General features: G+C 52.2%; 1 protein-coding gene across 2 annotated transcripts in view; it reads left to right on the top strand.

Annotated features, from left to right (window-relative positions):
- Positions 1–23,022, top strand: part of acsf2 (acyl-CoA synthetase family member 2) — a 273,790-nt gene that overhangs the window by 33,342 nt on the left and 217,426 nt on the right. For both annotated transcript variants that reach the window (XM_072483256.1, XM_072483258.1), the window contains exon 2: positions 22,241–22,439. In XM_072483256.1, coding sequence (XP_072339357.1) covers positions 22,241–22,439 — 199 coding nt within the window. The remainder of the gene's footprint in view (positions 1–22,240; positions 22,440–23,022) is intronic.

A 23,022-nucleotide genomic window follows, 5' to 3' on the forward strand; every position in this document is an offset into this window, starting at 1 on the left:
CATCCATTCTCCCCGGAACGAACCTATGATTGTTTCTTATTGGGGACCGCACCGAAGCTCCCGTCCTTCTCCTATGCCGTCTCCACTGCCCCCAAATTTTCAATGTAGCCACCACCACCGGGCTTGTGGTGTATTTCTTTGGTGAGAACGGCAACGGTGCCGTCACCATTGCTTGTAGGCTAGTCCCCCTGCAGGACACCCTCTCCAATCTCTTCCACGCCGCTCCCTCCCCTTCTCCCATCCACTTACACACCATTGAAACATTGGCAGCCCAGTAGTACTCACTTAGGCTCGGTAGTGCCAGCCCCCCCTGTCCCTACTACGCTGCAAGAATCCCCTCCTCACTCTCTGGGTCTTCCCAGCCCACACAAAACTCATAATACTCTTCTCGATTCTTTTGAAAAGAGCCTTCGTGATCACCACCGGGAGGCACTGAAACACAAAAAGGAATCTCGGGAGGACCACCATTTTAACCGCCTGCACCCTACCTGCCAATGACAGGGACACCATGTCCCATCTCTTAAAGTCCTCCTCCATCTGTTCCACCAACCGCGTTAAATTAAGTCTGTGTAATGTACCCTAATTCTTGGCTATCTGGATCCCCAAGTACCGGAAGTCCCTTGTTACCTTCCTCAACGGTAAATCCTCTATCTCTCTGCTCTGCTCCCCTGGATGCACCACAAACAACTCACTTTTCCCCATGTTCAGTTTATACCCTGTAAAATCCCCAAACTCCCCAAAAATCCGCATTATCTCTGGCATCCCCTCCGCCGGGTCCGTCACATACAGCAACAAATCATCCGCATACAGAGATACCCGGTGTTCTTCTCCCCCCCTGAGTACATAGAACATAGAACATAGAACAATACAGCGCAGTACAGGCCCTTCGGCCCACGATGTTGCACCGAAACAAAAGCCATCTAACCTACACTATAGAACATAGAACAATACAGCGCAGTACAGGCCCTTCGGCCCACGATGTTGCACCGAAACAAAAGCCATCTAACCTACACTATAGAACATAGAACTCCCCTCCACTTCCTGGAACCCCTCAATGCTATGGCCAGGGGTTCAATCGCCAGTGCAAACAATAACGGGGACAGAGGACATCCCTGCCTCGTCCCTCTATGGAGCCGAAAATAGTCAGACCCCCGTCCATTCGTGACCACGCTTGCCATCGGGGCCCCATACAGCAACTGTACCCACCTGATATACCCATCACCAAAGCCATATCTCCTCAGCACCTCCCACAAATAATCCCACTGCACTCTATCAAATGCTTTCTCGGCATCCATCGCCACCACTATCTCCGCTTCCCCCTCTGGTGGGGGCATCATCATTACCCCTAGCAGCCTCCGTATATTTGTATTCCGCTGTCTCCCCTTCACAAACCCAGTTTGGTCCTCATGAACCACCCCCGGGACACAATCCTCTATCCTCAATGCCGTTACCTTGGCCAGAATCTTAGCATCCACATTCAGGAGGGAAATGGGCCTGTAGGACCCGCATTGCAGCGGGTCTTTTTCCTTCTTTAGGAGGAGCGATATCGTTGCCTCTGACATAGTCGGGGGCAGCTGCACCCTTTCCCTCGCCTCATTAAAGGTTCTCATCAGTAGCGGGGCCAGCAAGTCCATATATTTCTTATAGAATTCAACTGGGAATCCGTCTGGTCCCGGGGCCTTCCCCGCCTGCATGCTCCCAATCCCTTTCACTACTTCCTCCGTCTCAATCTGTGCTCCCAGTCCCGCCCTCTCCTGCTCCTCCACCTTAGGAAATTCCAGCTGATCCAGAAAGCACATCATTCTCTCCTTCCCATCCGGGGGCTGAGCTTCATATAATCTTTCGTAAAATGCCTTGAACACTCCATTCACACTCTCCGCTCCCTGCTCCATCTCTCCCTCCTCATCTCTCACCCCCCCTATCTCCCTCGCTGCTCCCCTTTTCCTCCGTTGGTGGGCCAGCAACCTGCTCGCCTTCTCCCCGTATTTATACTGTACACCCTGTGCCTTCCTCCATTGTGCCTCTGCATTGCCCGTAGTCAACAAGTCAAATTCTACCTGTAGCCTTTGCCTTTCCCTGTACAGTCCCTCCTCCGGTGCCTCCGCATATTGTCTGCCCACCCTCAGAAGTTCTTTCAACAACCGCTCCCTTTCCCTACCCTCCTGCTTTCCTTTATGTGCCCGAATAGATATCAGCTCCCCTCTAACCACTGCCTTCAGCGCCTCCCAAACCACTCCCACCTGTACCTCCCCATTATCATTGAGTTCCAAGTACCTTTCACCCTTAAACACCCCCCCTCATCTGCCAATACTCCCATGTCCATTCTCCAGGGTGGACGCTGTTGTTTTTCTTCCCCTATCTCCAGGTCCACCCAATGTGGAGCATGATCCGAAATGGCTATAGCCGTGTACTCCGTCCCCGTCACCTTTGGGATCAGTGCCCTTCCCAAAACAAAAAAATCTATTCGTGAATAAACTTTGTGGACATAGGAGAAAAACGAAAACTCCTTACTCCTAGGTCTACTAAATCTCCAGCGGTCTACTCCTCCCATCTGCTCCATAAAGTCCTTAAGCACCCTAGCTGCAGCCGGCTTCCTTCCGGTCCTGGACCTCGATCTGTCCAGCCCTGGGTCCAGCACCGTATTAAAATCTCCACCCATTACCAACTTCCCCACTTCTAGGTCCGGGATTCGTCCTAACATACGCCTCATAAAGTTGGCATCATCCCAGTTCGGGGCATACACGTTCACTAATACCACCGCCTCCCCTTGCAATTTGCCACTCACCATCACGTATCTGCCCCCACTATCCACCACTATAGTCTTTGCCTCAAACATACCCGCTTCCCCACTAGTATGGCCACCCCCCTGTTTTTTGCGTCTAGCCCCGAATGAAACACCTGCCCCACCCATCCTTTGCGTAGTCTGACCTGGTCTATCAGCTTCAGGTGCGTCTCCTGAAGCATAACCACACCTGCCTTAAGTTTCTTTAGGTGTGCGAGTACCCGTGCCCTCTTAATCGGCCCGTTCAGCCCTCTCACATTGCACGTGATCAACCGGGTTGGGGGGCTCTTTACCCCCCCCCCCCCTTGACGACTAGCCATCTCCTTTTTCAATCCAGCTCCTCACCCGGTTCCCACGTAGCCGTATCTCCCCCAAGCGGCGCCCCCCCGCCCCGACCACCCCCCCCCCCCCCATACCAGCTCCCCCTTCTCCCCAGCAGCAGCAACCCAGTTAACCCCCCCCCCCCGCTAGATCCCAAACTAGCGTAATTGCACCCCCCATGTTGCTCCCAGAAGTCAGCAAACTCTGGCCGACCTCTGCTTCCCCCCCCCGTGACCTCGGCTCACACTGTGCGAGGCCCCCTCCTTCCTGCTTCCCTGTTCCCGCCGTGATTACCATAGCGCGAGAACAAAGCCCGCGCTTCCCTTTTGGCCCCGCCCCCAATGGCCGGCGCCCTCAGCTCCTCATCCTCCCTCCCCCCCCCCCCTCCCCCCCCCCCCCTCCCCCACGACATGGGGAAGAGAGAAAAGTTACAGGGTCGCAGGATTAACAACTTGGGAAGTCATCTCTTCCCCCTTTTTCCCCCCCTTCATCCCACATATTCACCCCCCCACTTTGTCCCAAACGTTCTTTTTCTGGCCCGCTCACTCCAGTTTCTCCTCGACAATAAATGTCCACGCCTCATCTGCCGTTTCGAAGTAGTGCTGTTTCCCTTGATGTGTGACCCACAGTCTTGCCGGTTGCAGCATTCCAAATTTAATCTTCCTTTTGTGCAGCACCGCCTTGGCCCGATTAAAGCTTGCCCTCCTTCTCGCCACCTCCGCACTCCAATCTTGATATACGCGGATCATTGCGTTCTCCCACCTACTGCTCCGAGTTTTCTTTGCCCATCTGAGGACCATCTCTCTGTCCTTATATCGGAGAAATCTCACCACTATGGCTCGAGGAATTTCTCCAGCCCTCAGTCTTCGCGCCATAACTCGATAGGCTCCCTCCACCTCCAGCGGACCCGTCGGGGCCTCCGATCCCATTAACGAGTGCAGTATCGTGCTCACATATGCCGCAACGTCCGCCCCTTCTACACCTTCGGGAAGACCAAGAATCCTTAAATTCTTCCTCCTCGCATTATTCTCCAGCACCTCCAGCCTTTCCACACACCTTTTGTGTTGTGCCTCGTGCATCTCCGTTTTCACCACCAGGCCCTGTATGTCATCCTCATTCTCAGCAGCCTTTGCCTTCACGACCCGAAGCTCCTGTTCCTGGGTCTTTTGCTCCTCCTTTAGCCCCTCAATCGCTTGTAATATCGGGGCCAACAGCTCCTTCTTCATCTCCTTTTTGAGTTCTTCCACGCAACGCCGCAGGAACTCTTGTTGGTCAGGGCCCCATATTAAACTGCCACCTTCCGACGCCATCTTGCTTTGTGCTTGCCTTCCTGGCCGCTGCTCTAGAGGATCCACCGCAATCCGGCCACTTTCCTCTCTTTTTTCCATCCGTGTCCAGGGGGGATTCCCTTCTGGATTACCGCACAGTGTTTTTTGCCGTTAAAATTGCCGTTGGGGCTCCTAATAAGAGCCCAAAAGTCCGTTCCACCGGGAGCTGCTGAAACGTGCGACTTAGCTGGTCATCGCCGCACCCGGAAGCCTCCTCTCTCTTTCTCACACACACGACACATAACAGCATTGGAGAAACTCCATCAGCAATGTCTCCACCACATTCTCTGGATTCAATGGAAGGACCAGTGAGATGCTGGTGTCTTTCCAGGAGACTGGTTGTGTGTGTGTGTGAGACAAATCACCCGACGCCCTGAAAATCGTGGCTGGAGACTTCAACCAGGCCAACCTCAGGAAGGTTCTACCCAAACTCCATCAACATCCCTCTGCCCCACCAGAGGTGCTAACACCCTGTACCACTGCTACATGAGCATCAAAGGTGCCTACTGCTTCATTCCCCGACCACACTGGGGCAATTTCGACCACTAGTCGGTACCCCTTCTTCCGGCTTACAAACAGCAACTCACGCGTGCTGAATCAGTCAAGAAAACTGTGCAGTGCTGGTCCGAGGCATCAGTGGACACTGTCCGCGATTTCTTGGAGTCTGTGGTCTGGTCTATATTCAAGGCCGCGGCAGATAACCTGGATGATTGCGCACGCATGCGCAGTGCGGCCGTTTCTTTTTATAATACAGTCGCAGCTTTTTTTACACGTTCAGGGGAGTTTTTATTTGATGAAAGTTTACAGGAAAAAAATGCAGAAACTGAAAATGTTTTCATCCTCTAGAAATTGGAGGTTCACCACATTTCACCAAAACATTACAAGCTAAGAGAAAATGGTGGGTTGCGTGGGGTGGCCGGCGTGGGTCGCAAAGGGCGGCCGGGTTGGGTCCCGAAGGTTGGCTGGTTGGTAAAAATGGGTCCCCGGAAAAAAAGTTTGACAAACTCTGAACTAGAGTCCCAGGCCAACGCCACAAACCCAAAACGTCAGTGGCAGGGCTTACATGAGATCACAGGCTACAAAGCAAGGTCAGACAGAATCTCCGGGGCTGGAGCATCCCACCCCGATGAACTGAACAAGTTATATGCCCGCTTTGAACAGTCAGCCAATACATCAGTGCCATCCGCCCCAACAGCATTGGAAACACCCACAACCACTATTACAGCCTCGGAGGTAAGAGCTGCCTTCTTGAAAGTAAAGCCGCAGAAAGCGACGGGCCCTGACGGAGTCCCTGGGCCAGCACTCCGAGCCTGCGCTGACCAGCTGGCGAGTGTTTTCGAAGATATCTTCAACGTTTAAGGTGAGAGGGGCAAGGTTTAGAGTAGATGTACGAGGCAAGTCTTTTTACACCGAGGGTAGTGGGTGCCTGGAACTCGCTACCGGAGGAGGTGGTGGAAGCAGGGACGATAGTGACATTTAAGTGGCATCTTGACAAATACATGAATAGGATGGGAATAGAGAGATAATGACCCAGGAAGTGTAGGAGATTGTAGTTTAGTCGGGCAGCATGGTCGGCACGGGCTTGGAGGGCCGAAGGGCCTATTCCTGTGCTGTACATTTCTTTGTTCTTTGTTCTTTAATCCTCAGATTCTGTCGCCTGGATCTGTTTTCCAGGTCTTCCATTTTGGCTCGCAGACCCTTGTTGGTCTCTGTGGTATTATCAGGTATTGCAGTACCTGAGAGGCTGAAGCTCATTGGTTAAACCTAGGAGTTTACCATTGGCTGTGTAGTATGTAGCTCCGCCCTGACAGGCGGGGTATAAGAACCGGTGCCGTCCCAGCAGCCCTCATTCTGTACTGAAGCTGCTGGGGAACAGTTCTAGTCTACTAAAGCCTTCAGTTATGTTACAACCTCGTTTTAATAGTTATTGATCGTGCATCAATTTAATAGATTACAACTTAAGCTGAAAGGATGGACCTCCGAATCAAGCCGGAGTGTCTGCAACTCAGCCCCCATGCGGAGAACTCGGCGGCGATTTTCAAGCACTGGCTGGCGTGTTTTAACGGCTAACTTGAGACGGCGGGAGGCACACCCTCGGGGGAGCAGAAACTGCATCTCCTGCACTCAAGGGTAAGCCCTGGGATCTACACCCTCATCGAGGAGGCGAAGGACTTCGATGCAGCAATCAAACTTTTAAAAGGACATTATATCCGCCCTGTAAATCAGGTCTACGCACGTCACCTGCTTGCAACAAGACGGCAAAGCCCCGGGGAATCGTTGGAGGAGTTCTACCGCGCGCTACTGGTGCTGGGCAGAAACTGTGGCTGCCCGCAAGTTTCGGGGAGCGAGCACACGGAACTCCTAATCCGGGATGCTTTCGTAGCAGGTATGAGCTCCTCAGAGATCCGCCAGCGTCTTTTAGAAAAAGACACCCTGGGACTTAGTTGCCTCCAGAAATGCACAATCCTATGTGCCCGACCGTGCGGCGGCCCACTGGGCAGCGTGGCATCCTGCAGCGGCAGCCCCACAGACTTTCCCCATGTTCCCACAGGCCTGCACTGTAAGACGGCCCGCTAACTCCGCTGGGCCCCGCTGTTTCTTCTGCGGGCTGGCAAAGCACCCCCGCCAGCGCTGCCCGGCCCGCACCTCCACCTGCAAAGGGTGCGGCAAGAAGGGCCATCTTGTGGGGGTCTGCCAGGCACGAGCGGTTGCCGCGGTCTCCAGCGGCGACTCCGGACCGCAGCAGCGATCTTCTCTTCAGGCCTCAGGCGGCCAGCAGTCACCGTCACCCCCCTATCCTAGGGACACGTGCGGCCCACGGACGCCGCATCTTGTTCCTCGGACACCACGCTGGACGGATGGGCGCCGCCATTTTGTCCATCCCTGACCACCATGTGCGACCCATGGGAGATGCCATCTTGGATGGGGCCCCAGGACCCCAGCACGGCCGACTACACACTGCCCGATCAAAATCCGCAACTACTGCATCTGGCCTCGGTGACTCTGGACCAAAATCGACCTCGGACACTCTTAACAGCAACGATGACGGTCTTCATCAACGGCCACGAGACGTCCTGCCTGATCAACTCTGGGAGCACGGCGAGCATTATACACCCCGACACGGTAAGGCGCTGTTCGCTTGTTACCCACCCTGTAAATCAAAGCATCTCCCTGGCCTCCGGGTCACACTCAGTGGAGATAAAGGGGTTCTGCCTAGCACACCTCACTGTCCAAGGCAGGAAATTCAACAAGTTCCGCCTTTATGTCCTGCCGCACCTCTGAGCGGCTACACTCCTGGGGTTGGACTTCCAATGTAATTTGCAAAGTCTGACCTGCAAATTCGGTGGCCCTATACCCCCCTCACTGTCTGCGGCCTCGCGACCCTTAAGGTCGACCCGCCTTCCCTGTTTGCGAACCTCACCCCGGATTGCAAACCCGTCGCCACCAGGAGCAGACGGTACAGTGCCCAGGACCGGACCTTCATCAGGTCAGAGGTCCAAAGGCTACTGAGGGAAGGGGTCATCGAAGCGAGCAATAGTCCCTGGAGAGCTCAAGTAGTGGTGGTAAAGACCGGGGAGAAACATAGGATGGTCATCGACTACAGTCAGACCATCAACAGGTTTACGCAGCTGGACGCATACCCTCGCCCCCGCATATCCGACCTGGTAAACAGGATCGCGCATTATAAGGTCTTCTCCACGATGGATCTCAAGTCCGCCTACCACCAGCTCCCCATCCGCACTCGTGACCGCAAATACACTGCCTTCGAGGCAGATGGGCGGCGCTCTCATTTTTTAAGGGTTCCCTTTCGTGTCACGAACGGGGTCTCAGTCTTCCAACGCGAGATGGACCGAATGGTTGACCGGTACGGCTTGACCGCAACGTTTCCGTATCTCGATAACGTCACCATCTGCGGCCACGACCAGCAGGACCACGACACCAACCTCCTAGAATTTCTCCCGACCGCTAAAATCCTTAACTTAACGTATAATAAGGATAAATGCGTGTTTAGCACCGACCGGCTAGCCATTCTCGGCCACGTAGTGCGAAATAGAGTTATAGGACCAGACCCTGAACGCATGCGCCCCCTTATGGAGTTCCCCCTCCCTCACTGCCCCAAGGCCCTGAAGCGCTGCCTCGGGTTTTTCAGTTATTACGCCCAGTGGGTCCCTAACTACGCAGACAAAGCCCGACCCCTGATCCAGTCCACAACCTTCCCCCTGTTGACGGAAGCCCGCCAGGCCTTCAGCCGCATCAAAGCAGACATTGTAAAGGCCATGATGCGCGCCATCGACGAGTCCCTCCCCTTCCAGGTCGAGAGCGACGTGTCCGACGTAGCTCTGGCCGCCACCCTCAACCAAGCGGGCAGACCCGTGGCCTTCTTGTCCCGCACCCTCCATGCTTCAGAAATTCGCCATTCCTCGGTCGAAAAGGAGGCACAAGCCATTGTAGAAGCTGTGCGACATTGGAGGCATTACCTGGCCAGCAGGAGATTCACTCTCCTCACTGACCAACGGTCGGTTGCTTTCATGTTCGATAATGCACAGCGGGGCAAGATTAAAAACGATAAGATCTTGCGGTGTGAGGATCAAACTCTCCACCTACAACTATGAGATCTTGTATCGTCCCGGGAAGCTAAACGAGCCTCCTGTAGCCCTGTCCAGCGGCACATGTGCCACCGCACAAGTGGACCGCCTCCGAGTCCTCCACAAGGACTTCTGCCACCCGGGGGTCACTCGTTTTTTCCACTTCATTAAGACCCGCAACCTGCTCTACTCCATCGAGCAGGTCAGTACAGCCACCAGGGACTGCCAAATCTGCGCGGAGTGCAAACCGCACTTCTACCGGCCAGAGAGGGCGCACCTGATAAAGGCTTCCCGTCCCTTTGAATGCCTCAGCATGGACTTCAAAGGCCCCCTTCCCCTCCACCGATTGCACCACGTATTTCCTGAACGTAATTGACGAGTACTCCCGGTTCCCATTCGCCATCCCCTGCCCAGACATGACCGCAACCACCGTCATCCAGGCCCTCCATGGTATCTTTACACTATTCGGTTTTCCCGCGTACATACACAGTGATAGGGGGTCCTGCGTTAATTCCTGCTCAGCAAGGGCATCGCCTCAAGCAGGAAATGGGCAGGTAGAGAGGGAGAACGGAACCGTCTGGAAGACCGTCCTACTGGCCCTACGGTCCAGGAATCTCCCAGTCTCCCGCTGGCAAGAAGTCCTCCTGGAGGCCCTCCATGCCATCCAGTCACTGCTGTGTACAACCACCAACCAGACACCTCACCTCACAGGAGGGTCAGTCCTCCCGCCGCCCCTGCCTAGGCCCTCCCACCCACCGACGCCCCCTACAGACACCCCCCTCTCAGGTCAACCGTTTGCCCCACCAGCGCCGTCTAGGGGTGATGAAGCTGCCATGGAGGCCGAAGCCACGCTGCCAGAGTCGCAGACGCCCGGACCCCCACCGGAATCACCACCGAGGCTCAGACGATCCAGGAGGACGACCAGGCCACCCGACCGACTGATCGCTTCAGTTTAACCGATCTGTAACTGTAAATAAACACTGACTGTATATATCTTCCACGATTGTAAATATTCTCTACACCCTGTAAGGAGGTATCATGGTACCTCCATATCTGATCATACCATATTGAATGCAATTGTGACCACTGGCCACCACCCCCGTCGGACTCTTTTTTAACAGGGGGTGAATGTGGTATTATCAGGTATTGCAGTACCCGAGAGGCTGAAGCCCATTGGTTAAACCTAGGAGTTTACAATTGGCTGTATAGTATGTAGCTCCACCCTGACAGGCGGGGTATAAGAACCGGTGCCGTCCCAGCAGCCCTCATTCTGTACCGAAGCTGCTGGGGAACAGTTCTAGTCTATTAAAGCCTTCAGTAATGTTACAACCTTGTTTTAATAGAGACTGATGCACGATCAATAACTATCACCCTCCACAACTCCTTCCCCATCAAGGTGAGGTGATCACTATGCTGCGATAATGCCTCTTCCACTTCCTTCAGTGTCTCACCTTACTCCCGCACCTCTGCCGCTGCGTTTGATACCGCCACCCTCACCGGGGCAATCGCCTCCTCCACCAGCACTTTCTCTTTTTTATTTAAAAAAATATATGTTTATTAAGAATTTTTCTAACAAAATTTTCAACCATACAAACAAACCCCCCCACCCCTGTAACAAAAAGAAAAGACAACTCGCATAGCAAGACATAAACATGGCAAATCAATATGATGCAGAACTTTGTACATTGGATTCCTCCCATACATATCAGTTTTCCGGATCATTCATGTATTTTCTTGCTCAGATGCCCCCCAGAAAAAAAAAACCTTCCCCGTCCCTCCCTCTTTCCCATGCCCCCCCCCCGGGTTGCTGCTGCTGTCGACCGAGCTTCATCTAACGCTCCGCGAGATAGTCTAGGAACGGTTGCCACCGCCTGTAGAACCCCTGCGCAGACCCTCTCAAGGCAAACTTAATCCTCTCCAACTTGATAAACCCTGCCATGTAATTTATCCAGGCTTCCACACTGGGGGACTTTGCATCTTTCCACACTAACAAGATCCTTCGCTGGGCTACCAGGGACGCAAAGGCCAGAATGCCGGCCTCTTTCGCCTCCTGCACTCCCGCCTCGTCCGCTACTCCAAATAATGCCAGCCCCCAACTTGTCTTGACCTGGACTTTCACCACCTTAGATATAGTTCTCGCAACTCCCCTCCAGAACCCATCCAGTGCCGGGCACGACCAAAACGTACGGGCTCCACCAGCACTTTCGATACCGCCCCATCTCCTCCTTCATCGTTTCCATGTGTTTTGTGAACTGTTTTTCCAAGTTCCACGGCCATCACCTTGGTCGTTTCTTCTGCTGTGAGCGATGCGGCCTCCCCCGGCGCCCCAGCCTCCGCTTTCCTTACAGTTCCTGCGCTGACTTTTTCACTCCCTGGCGGACGTCCGTTAACCCCCTTTTTCACGGCCGTTTTTCTCCCAAACTTGGACATTTCTCCTCCCTGTGCCTTCTTCAGCCTCCGTTGCCCCTGGGACCGGGCGTTAAAACTCTGAAATTCCTATTCCTGAGCAGGAGCCCTCCAGTGTGCAGCTGCCTCCCGCCCGCCGTCATCGGAAGTAACTTCATTGCAATGTTAATGTAAGCCTACTTGTGACAATAAATATGATTACAATTATTAAATTAATGATAACGTGTCTAAATGGAGCATATTTACTGTAGTAAAATGTCCCAAGGTGCTTCACATTAATCTTTTTGGACAAAATTGGACACTTTAGAGATATTGGGGCAGGAAACAAAAAGTTAGGCCCGAGAGGCAGATTTTAAGGAGTTACTTTGAAGGAGCGAAGATGGATGGGAATTGCAGAACTTGAGGCTTTGGCAGTTGAAGGTGTGGCCTTCACTGGTGAAGCATTTAAAATCTGGTCACTCAAAAGGGTAGATTTGGAGGAGCACAGATACATCAGAGGGTTGTGGAGCTGAAGGCGATTAGCAATGGGAAGAGGCAAGGGCATGGAGGGATTGGAAGATGAGGAATTTAAACACCAAGGCATTGCTTAACCGAGAGCTGTGCAGGTCAGTGAGCACCGGGATGATGGGTGAAGAGTTGCTGCGTTAGGATGTGGATAGGAGAGTTTTGAAATGACTTTGAGTTTGTAGAGGATGGAAAGTGGGAGGCTGGCAAGAAGTGCATCAAAATGGTCAAGTCTAGTGGTAACATAGCCTTGTGACAGTCACAGCCGCTCTTATGATTTTAATTGTTTGACTTTGTCTTCAAAAAGATTTGTGTCTATGTCTTCCTGGTAGAATTCACTTATTTCTTACTGTAGTGGCTTTAAAAAAATAATTTAGAGTGTCCAATTTTTCTTTCCAATTAAGGGGCAATGTAGCGTGGCCAATCCACCTACCCTGCACATCTTTGGGTTGTGGGGGTGAGACCCACGCAGACACGGGGAGAATGTGCAAACTCCACATGGTACTGCAGCGACTTTTAACATTTTTGTCCATATCGCTGTCAAAAAGCACACAAAATAAATGAACAATTTTCTTTTAAGATTCACGTCTACTCTACAATTGCATCCTTATTGTGTCACAAAAAAATAACTTCATGCATCTTGTACATATATCTTTTCATGAGATATATCAGAGGAACCTATATTTTCTGTCAATATTAATGCCTCTGCTTCTTCCAAGCAATTTGAACTTTCATGCCAGAACATTAAATGAGGCTAAGAATTGTGCAACATTTAATAATTTTGTATAAATATTTTGCAGCGAATTGCTGACGGCATTAATTCTTTAAAGTAAATGGGCGGGATTCTCCGACCCCCCACCCCCGCTGGGTCGGAGAATCGCTGGGGGGCGGCGTGAATCCCGCCCCCGCCGGCTGCCGTATTCTCCAGCGGCGGGGATTTGGCGGGGCTGGGAATCGCGCCGCGCCGGTCGGCGACCCCCGGCGATCCTCCAGCCTGCGATGGGCCAAGTGGCGGGTCCCGCCGGCGTATGTTACGACAGGTACTGGGACCTGGTTCCGCGGGCGGCCTCCGGGGTCCTCGGGGGGGGGGGGGGGATCTGGCCCCGGGGGTGCTCCCATGATGCCTGGCCCGCGATCGGAGCCCACCGATCCGTGGGCGGGCCTGTGCCGTGGGGGCACTCTATTCCTCTGCGCCAGCTGGTGTACCGGTCCTGCGCATGCGCTGGGATGACGCCAGCACACGCTGGCGCTCCCGCACATGTGGCAACTCACGCCAGCCGGCGGAGGCCCTTCGGCGCCTGTTGGCGTGGTGCCAAGCCCTTCCGTGCCGGCCAGCACGGCGCAAACCACTCCGCCACCGGCCTAGCCCCTGAAGGTGCGAAGGATTCCACACCTTTGGGGCGGCCCGATGCCGGAGTGGTTCACGCCACTCCTTCGCGCCGGAGTTGCCGCCCCGCCGGTTTCCGAAGAATTCCCCCCAATGGTTCCACATAAAAGTAAAAACAGCAATATTGTACATTTCACACTTCTCTCCTCAGGATTTTACTTCAATTTTCACATGCGGTTTTTCTAAATTTGATGCGGCTGTAAGGCAACGTTGGTGATATCTCGCCAAGGATTTGAGGTGCCTGTGGTGATATGCGTCACTGTATATACACATGGGGTTAATGTAAATACACTACAACTAAGTAACCACTAAAGGGAGCACCAGAGATGTCATGGCATGCAGTCATACAGCCAATGGGTAATCAGGACACCCAGAGGTGGCATTACCACAAACGGGCACTTCACAACCCATATAAAAAGACAGGGCACACATGCTCTGCCTCTTTCCACAGGCGATACTTAAAGAGTAGGACAGGGGCAGGTCAGAAGCATCACACCCACCACGTGGCTTAGAGCCGACTGGTTAGTTAGACTGAGTTACTATAGCAAGATTAGCAGGAGAGTCAAACACATGGAGAACTGTGCTAATGGTTCAATAAATCACAAGTCTGGAGTATCTTTTGGCCAAAGCTGCATCGAGTTGCAGCCTGTGTTATCCCAGAGTACATAACACAACAGTGCCTGTCATACATTATCCATATTTCTGATGCATACAGGAGGACAGGACCACGGCCGCTCTGCAGACCATGAGCTTGGTGCTGGGTTTGAGGTCTCGGTCTTCGAATATTCTGTTCATCAGGCATCCGAAGACTGCACTGGCGCATTGGAGTTGGTGTTGGATTTCATTGTCAATGTCTGCTCGCACCGAGCGGAGGCTCCGGAGGTATCGGAAATGATGCACATTGTCCAAGGGCACACCATGGATCTTGAGGGTCAGGCGGCAGTTTTGTATGGCAGGAGCGGGCTGGATGTTTGCTTTCCGGATGTTTAGTCTGAGGCCCATTCTCTCATATGCCTCGCTGAAAGCATCAACGATGGTTTGTAACTTGGCCTTTGAATGTGCGCACTTACAGGCGTCGTCTGCGTACTGAAGCTCAATGACAGAGGTTGGGGTGGTCTTTGTTGTGGCCTAGAGGCATCAGAGGTAGAACAGTTCCCCGCATGTCCAGTAGGTTAGCTCCAGTGGGGAGCTTCAGGGTGACAGGGTGGAGAGCTGCTGCAGGGAAGATGAAGAAGAGCTTTGGGGCGATGACGCAGCCCTGTTTGAACCCAGTTTGTACACATATTGGGTCTGTGATGATTCTGTTGGTGAGGATCTCGTCACTGTGTAGCAGGCGGAGAATGGTGACAAAATTCTACAGGCAGTCGACTTTTGACAATCCCTCACGGTTGTCAGAGTCGAAGGCCTTTGGGAGATCGAAGAAGGCCATGTACAGAGGTTTACACTGCTCCCTGCACTTTTCTGGATTTGTCGCACGCTGAAGATTACATCTATTGAGCGTCTGAGACTCGGGGAGGAGCTCGACAGCCACTGGGAGGAGATGGCTGAGGAATAATCTCACAATAACTATTCCCTTGGCAGAGAGTAGGGAAATCCCTCTGTAATTTCCGCAGTTGGAACTGTCTCCTTTCTTGAAGATGGTCACAAGGCGCCTCTGAGATTATCCGGCATGCTCTCTTTCTCCCTGGCAAGGATGATGAGGTTGTCATGAGTGCCTTTTGACGCAGCTATGTCAAATAAGGTTCCTTCCCGAAGCTAAAACAGCAATTGCACAAGCAGACCACCTGATGTCAGAAATTCTTTCGACTGTCAAATATTTTCCATTTGCCCGCTCCGAGCATGACTGCAGCAATGTTTCCTGATACCTGGAAACCCCAAAATGCATACACGTTTGAACAAAATCAAAAGAATGTACAGCTCCTTCACAGGATTCAGCTGCAACGTTGCAGATTAAATTCAAGGAGTGACTGGAACATGGGATGAATAATAAGCAGGGGCTTGCATTGTTCAAACTTGATTGTAGACCTCATTTTCCTGCCGTACTTGCAGCATTATCGAAGCTCTGCCCACGACAATCTTTGACGTCTAAACCTAAATTTGCAATGATTTCCATAGCAGCTGTTTCCAGACATTCAGGTGTGGAACTGTGGCTGAACAAAACAAAGAAATCCCTTTACAGCTTCACCATTGCTGGTAGCATACCTTAAAATTAATGTTAATTGGTCCACGTGTCTCAAATCTTGTGCTAAATCAACTATTATGGAATAGTATTTAGCATCTTTTACTTCATTAGTGAATTGCTTTCTGAGCCACTCTGTCATTATAGTGATGAAGTCATCGTAGGTTTGGTTCATTAAAATGTTGGCCTTCCCTGAGCCACATTTCCCTGCCCCTGAGGGGCAGCACGGTAGCACAGTGGTTAGCCCAGTTGCTTCACAGCTCCAGGGTCCCAGGTTCGATTCCAGCTTGGGTCACTGTCTGTGTGGAGTCTGCACGTTCTCCCCGTGTGTGCGTGGGTTTCCTCCGGGTGCTCCGGTTTCCTCCCACAGTCCAAAGATGTGCAGGTTCGGTGGATTGGCCATGATAAATTCCCCTTAGTGTCCAAAATGGTTAGGTGGGGTTACTGGGTTACCGAGATAAAGGGATAGGGTGGAGGCGTGAGGCTTAAGTAGGGTGCGCTTTCCATTAAAAAAAAAAAAAAAAATTTAGAGTACCCAATTTATTTTTTCCAATTAAGGGGCAATTTAGCATGGTCAATCCACCTAACCTGCACATCTTTGGGTTGTGGGGGCGAAACCCACGCAAACATGGAGAGAATGTGGGTGCTCTTTCCAAGGGCTGGTGCAGATTCGATGGGCTGAATGGCCTCCTTCTGCATTGTAAATTCTATGATTCTATGAATATTGATAACTTTGCAAATGCTCTTTGAGAAGTTCATCAAACTCACTGAGATATCCGGGAGTATCTGCCACTGCCTGGACCTGCCTCCACAGGCTAAGTCCGACTGGTTTATGACTTGCCACTGCCTGGACCTGCCTCCACAGGCTAGGTCCGACTGGTTTATGACTTGCCACTGTCTCCACCAGCCTCCACAGGCTACGTCCGACTGGTTTATGATTTGCCACTGTCTCCACTGGTTCATGACTTGCCACTGCCTGGACCAGCCTCCACAGGCTAAGTCCGACTGGTTTATGATTTGCCACTGTCTCCGCCAGCCTCCACTGGTTCATGACTTGTCACCGACTCGACCAGCCTCCCCAGGCTAAGCGCGGGCGTTTAGTGACAATGCCAGGGCAGACAAGGGCAAACACGGCCCCTTGCGCGGCGGTGAGCCATCCCCGGCCTCGGCGGGGCGTCGGGCCGCCGTTTGGAATATTCAAGGCAGGCTAAAAAATTACCTTTTTGATTTGACAACGATGACTTATCATGTCCTCTTAGAGTGGGCCCAAAGAAGACAGCAGCTTGACTGTGGCAACATGTCTCAGTACTTTCCTCCAATAGGAAAACTCCTTTTCAATCTGAGCTGATAAAGCAGGAGTAATTCTTCCGGGTAATTTGCATCTTTGTACGAACGTGCACATAGCATTAATATGAGCTTTGGAAGTTTCATGATCAGAAATATCTCTTCCAACATTTCTCCAGTTAGAGTACCCATCGATGTATGTTTATTTCCCTTTACCGGAGTCAGGGAATAATTTGCATACATAACGGTAGATTGCCTTGGAGGTTTCAGAAAAAAAACAACCAATTTCTAATACCCGTCTTCCCATTTTTCTTCACCCACAGAAAACAGAACTAATGAACCTGCTTTCGGCTTCGAACTGACCTCAAACACTTTGTCAAATGTTCTAATGTTGTCTGGTTTATTTAGTACAAAATATTGTATCATACCCAGTGAAACATATTTTGGCCATAAGGCAATGTCTTCTGAGTCGGTTTCTTCCCTCACTTTAACAGAATCAGCAATATCTTGTCATTTCAGAGACCATGGGCGGGATTCTCTGTGAATCGGCGCGATGGTCTGAACCCGGCGCCAAAAACGGCGTGAATCACTCCGGCGTCGGGCCCCCCTGAAACATCGCGAATTCTCTGGCTGGGAATGGGCTAGTAGCGGCATGATGCCATTCGCGACGGCGTCACCTGTCATGGACGCGTGCACCGTCAGTGACGCCGCGCGGCGTCACTGCACAAAGGACGCCCCACCCCCCCAGAGACCCGGCAAAATGGCCACCTGCCGCTCAGCGCCAAGTGAGACCCCCCACTGCCTGCCCCCCTTTCCTCCTTCCTCCCTTCTACCATATCCCCCCTTCCCCCGTATCCCCCCTTCCCCCGTATCCCCCCCTTCCCCCGTATCCCCCCTTTCCGAATATCCCCCCTTTCCGAATATCCCCCCTTTCCTAATATCCCCCCTTCCCCCATATCCCCCCTTCCCCATATCCCCTCTTTCCGAATATCCCCCTTTCCGAATATCCCCCTTTCCGAATATCTCCCTTTCCTAATATCCCCCCTTTCCTAATATCCCCCCTTCCCCCATATCCCCCCTTCCCCCATATCCCCCCCTTCCCCCATATCTCCCCTTCCCCCATATCCCCCCTTCCCCCATATCCCCCCTTCCCCCATATCCCCCCTTCCCCCATATCCCCCTTCCCCCATATCCCCCCTTCCCCCATATCCCCCCTTCCCCCATATCCCCCTTCCCCATATCCCCCCCTTCCCCCATATCCCCCCTTCCCCCATATCCCCCTTCCCCCATATCTCCCTTCCCCATATTCCCCCCTTCCCCCATATCCCCCTTCCCCCCATATCCCCCTTCCCCATATCCACCATATCCCCTTCCCCCATATCCACCATATACCCTTTCCCCATATCCACCATATACCCTTCCCCCATATCCACCATATACCCTTCCCCCATAACCCCCCTTCCCCATATTCCCCCCATACCCCCTTTCCTCCATATCCCGCGTTTCCCCACATCCCCTTCCCCCACATCCCCCTTTACCCCATATCCCCCCCTTCTCCCATATCCCCCCTTCCCCCCATATCCCCCGTTCCCCCATATCCCCCAACACCCCAGGCACGCACCCTCCCTAACCCCCCCTCCTCCCCGGTACGCAGCGCAATTCACGTTGATGGGATTTTGGGGGGTCAGAGAATATCGCCGGGCGGCCGGGCGTGATTTACGCCGCCCCCCGCCGATTTTCTGACCCGCCGGGGGGGGGGGGGGGGGGGGGGTGGGGGGTCGGAGAATCTGTTGGGCATCAATTCAGTCGAGACGCTGAGTAGTAGTGAATCGATGCTTTAATAGACTAAAAGTGTGCCAACCTGTAGCTCCTCCCGCACTGCAAGACTCCCCTAGATCGACGGGCTTTATACCTCCTCAGAGGGGCGGAGCCACAGGGAGAGCCAACAGCAGCACCAATAACAACATGCCATGTTGGGGGCGAGGGGAGGGCGTGGGGGGGGGGGGGTGGTGGGGGGAGCGGGGTGCCGGGGGGGGCGGCGGAGGGAGGGGGGGGGGCGCGGCGAGGGGGTTTCCCCTGTGTCCAAGTGGTGCCAAGTCTGCAAGGATGTGACACACAGGTACCATACAGTTTCCTTGGTGAGACAGAGTCTCCTACGGCACATGTTGTCCGGCAGCTCCATAAAGGACACTTGGGTCCTGCACCTTCGTGCCGCCTGTATGGCTGGTGCAGCCTCTGGAGCCTGAGCCTGCCTTGTGCCCCTCCAGGTCTCCTGCCGCTGAGCCTTCCCTGGTTGCCGCTGCTCCTGACTGCTGGGGTCTGTGCTCCTCCAGTGATGAGAAGAATAGCCAGCTCCACTGACTCCATAGCGATATCACTCGGGTAACTTGCGAGGGATCAGTGAGAGAGAGAGAGAGAAGGAGGAAGAGCACGGTAGAATTGTGGATAGCACAGTTGTTTCACAGCTCCAGGGTCCCAGGTTCGATTCCGGCTTGGGTCACTGTCTGTGCGGAGTCTGCACATCCTCCCCGTGTGTGCGTGGGTTTCCTCCGGGTGCTCCGGTTTCCTCCCACAGTCCAAACATGTGCAGGTTAGGTGGATTGGCCATGATAAATTGCCCTTAGTGTCCAAAATTGGGCTTAGTATTGGGTGGGGTTATGGGGATAGGGTGGAGGTGTCGACCTTGGGAGGGGGGGGGGGGGTGCTCTTTCCAAGAGCCGGTGCAGACTTGATGGGCCGAATGGCCTCCTTCTGCACTGTAAATTCTATGAGAGACAGGGTGGTGTCGCAGCCAGAAAATATCAGCACCTCCCCTGACCCTTTGGCCCCCCGGATCTGAAAGCAGCGAGCCCCACACCTTATCCAGCGGCTACCGCTCACTCACAGCTCAGGTGCCCTCCCACCACTCAGGCTGGGCACTATTTGCCTTCTCTTTCAGGGTCTCATCCACCCAGCCCATTAGGCCCGCCTCCTTGACTTTCATCATTCCCCACCCCATGAGGCCCACAGCCACCCTGTGCTGCCATGCCGCAGTCAGCAAACTAACAGCCCTCTGTGAACTTTGAAACAGCACAGGCAGCAGACCTCAGGGCCACCCACACAAACTGTGACCCCCCCGCAATCCCAATAACCACCAACCACCCCCCTCACCCACCTCCCCAGTGTGCACAATACAGAACCCTGTTTATATGCAGCTTCCAGTGCATGCAAATGCCCCACACTGTGAGCCTGACTGACAATCTTAAATCGATTGTCAGCGTAATTCTTAGCACACTTGAGGATTATTTAGCAAATGTTGTCCAGTCGCAGAATCACATCCAATGTTGGAGGCTGTGTTTTGAGTTTTTCAAACACAGACTGGTTGGCCTGTACCTTGCCCACAGTGAACAATGGAAGGGACATGCTGCTTAATACAATCTGCCAGCCTTTGGGGCGTACATACGCCCCCTCATTTTCTTTCTTACATGTTAGCAGCTTGAATGGAGTTCGGAGTTTGGGATCTAAGTAGACTTGCAATTTGCCAATCTTTTTGGCTATTAATAAGTTTCTGTTATTGCTGCTATTTTCGTTCTATTTTATAGGTCTGCCAGACTTCACATGGCATTTCATTGGCATGGTTAGGCCACCAGGTGTAACTGGGCATGATCCATGTGTCCCCTAACACTCCTCGAAATAAATCCATGTATTACTGCGTTCTTGATCCGGTGCCACTTTGACCTTTACTCTGAGCTCCTTCCTCACCAGACAAAGTTACCACATGTATAAAATTGGCTGCGCTTCATTCAACATCATTGCTATTTGGTGTAGCTGTATATGATACTGGGAGAACTCTGCACTTTCCTGAGGTAGCCCTTCACTTTTAGTTTAGGTTCCTCTTGCAATCTGTTCTGAAGAAAGGTTCTTAACATGAAAAGTTAACTTCTCTCCACAGCTGCTGCCTGACCTGCTGAGTTTTTTTTCCAGCATTTTCTGTTTTCCTTTCAAGTTTCCAGCATCTGCAGTATTTTGCTTTTATTTTTCCAAGGTTTTGTTGGGACTCTTCACCAGGAGGGTTTGATTCAACAAGATTATTTTGTCATTTTCCGTGTTGAAACTACTTTAAAAAATGGGTTAGCCCTGCTGCCTCACGGCGCCGAGGTCCCAGGTTCAAACCCGCCTCTGGGTCACTGTCTGTGTGGAGTTTGCACATTCTCCCCGTGTTTGCGTGGGTTTCGCCCCCACAACCTAAAGATGTGCAGGCTGGTAGGTGGATTGGCCATGTTAAATTGCCCCTTATTTGGAAAAAATGAATTGGGTACTCTAAATTTATTTCAAAAAAATATAAATGGCATGACTTATTTCCCCGCTATCAAGGAAACAGCCAGTCGCCTCCAAGTGGTTTACAGCAGTAATGTGAGTCAGAGTCATACAGCACAGAAAAGGCCCTTCGGCCCATCGAGTCTGCACCGGCCATAAACAACCACCCAACTATTCTAATCCCATTTTCCAGCACTTGGCCAATATACTTGTATGCAAGTGCAAATCTAAACACTTCTGAAATGTCATGAGGGTCTGTGCCTCCACCACCCTTTCAGACAGCGAGTTCCAAACTCCCACCACCCTCTGGGTAAAAAAGTTTTTCCCCACATCCCCTCCAAACCTCCTGTTCCTTACCTTAAAACTATGCCCCCTGATTAATAATCCCTCCACCAAGGGGAAATCCTGCATACTCTATCTATGCCCCTCATAATTTTATACATCTCAATCATGTCCCCCTTCAGTCTCCTCTGCTGGAAGGAAAACAATCCAAGTCTATCCAATCTCTCTTCATAACTAAAACTCTCCAGCCCAGTTAACATCCTGGTAAATCTCCTCTGCACCCTTTCCAGTGCTATCACAACAAGGGCGTCTGCGTGACTACAGAGGGCAGCACATGGTGAGCATTTTGAGTAAGGTGAGAGGATTAGAACAGGGTCAAGGTGTTTGAAGAAGGAGGAAGTGTCACATGGTGGGTTTGAGTGACCGATGAGCAAGCTGGCGTCACTGTTCTGAGAGAGGTAGTGAGCAGCGGGCCTGATGGAGGCGCGCAAGGGAAGAAGAAAGGTAGGCTGCAGGATCATTCAGAAAGAATTCAAGCTCGGAGACAGGAGAGAAGAATGTTGGGAAGATTGAGGCAACCATGGTGCTGTAAATAGGGTGGAATGAGTAATGGGAGAAAAGAGTACCGAGAATTAGAAGGAAGGATGAGGTCTCGGGTCTTGTGTGTCAGTGGAAATGTGAATGGCAGTGGATATACTAATGTTCCACAAACAATTAAATAACCTGTTTGGGATGTTGGTTTGTGGGGCAAATATTTGCCAGTTCTTTTTCAAATAGTGTAGCTGGATCTTTTGTATCCACCCATGAGCCGAGCACTTCTTTCTAAATGCATCGTAACATGATTGAATGCCATGAGTTCATATCTCTATTTTCTTTTTTTGTTAGAACCCGTCATTATTCCAATGCTCCCCCAATGAAGCCGACCCTCACCACCAGCTACATCCATGGTGCCTCGGATGTACCATTCACCCCCAAAAGTATTGGTCAATGTCTTGACGATATAGTCAATAAGCACCCTGATAAAGAGGCACTGGTGTTTCTGCAGGATGGGGTCAGGAAAACCTTTGCACAGTTGAAACAAGAGGTGAGAATGCTGCTTCTGCTAAATGGTTCTTCATATTTTTATAATCGTTGAATCCCATTTGGGCCATATTATGGTTAGAACCTCCTCCTGTTTCCCTCTTGCTGTTTGAGTACATGTCAGAGTTGTTTTTTATTCATTTACGGGATGTGGGCATCACTGGCTAAGCCATCTCGAGTTGCCCTTGAGAAGGTGGGGGTGAGTTGCCTTCTTGAACCGTCGTAGTCCCTGAGATGTAGGTACACCTTCAGTGCTGTTAGAGAGCTGAGAGCTCAAGCTGACTGTCAGTGAGCAGGATGTTGCTAAGCAAGTGCTGATTGATGCTGCTTTTGATGACCCCCTTCCATCACTTGACTGACGGTGGAGAGTAGACTGACTGATTGGCTGAGTTGGATTCGTCTGCTTCTTGTGTGCAGGACAAAGCTGGACAATTTTCCACATTGCCGGGTAGATGCCAGTGCAGGAGTGAAACATATGGGTAAATTCTCCAGTCATGTCTGCTGCAGGAATTGTTTAACAGTCCATTGACCTCGGGAGGGAATTTCCGACCTCGTGTTGGGTGCAACCTGAATCTCCCACCCCTAGT

Source organism: Scyliorhinus torazame, chromosome 18 (assembly GCF_047496885.1).
Source record: "Scyliorhinus torazame isolate Kashiwa2021f chromosome 18, sScyTor2.1, whole genome shotgun sequence".
Taxonomy (NCBI): Eukaryota; Metazoa; Chordata; class Chondrichthyes; order Carcharhiniformes; family Scyliorhinidae; genus Scyliorhinus; species Scyliorhinus torazame.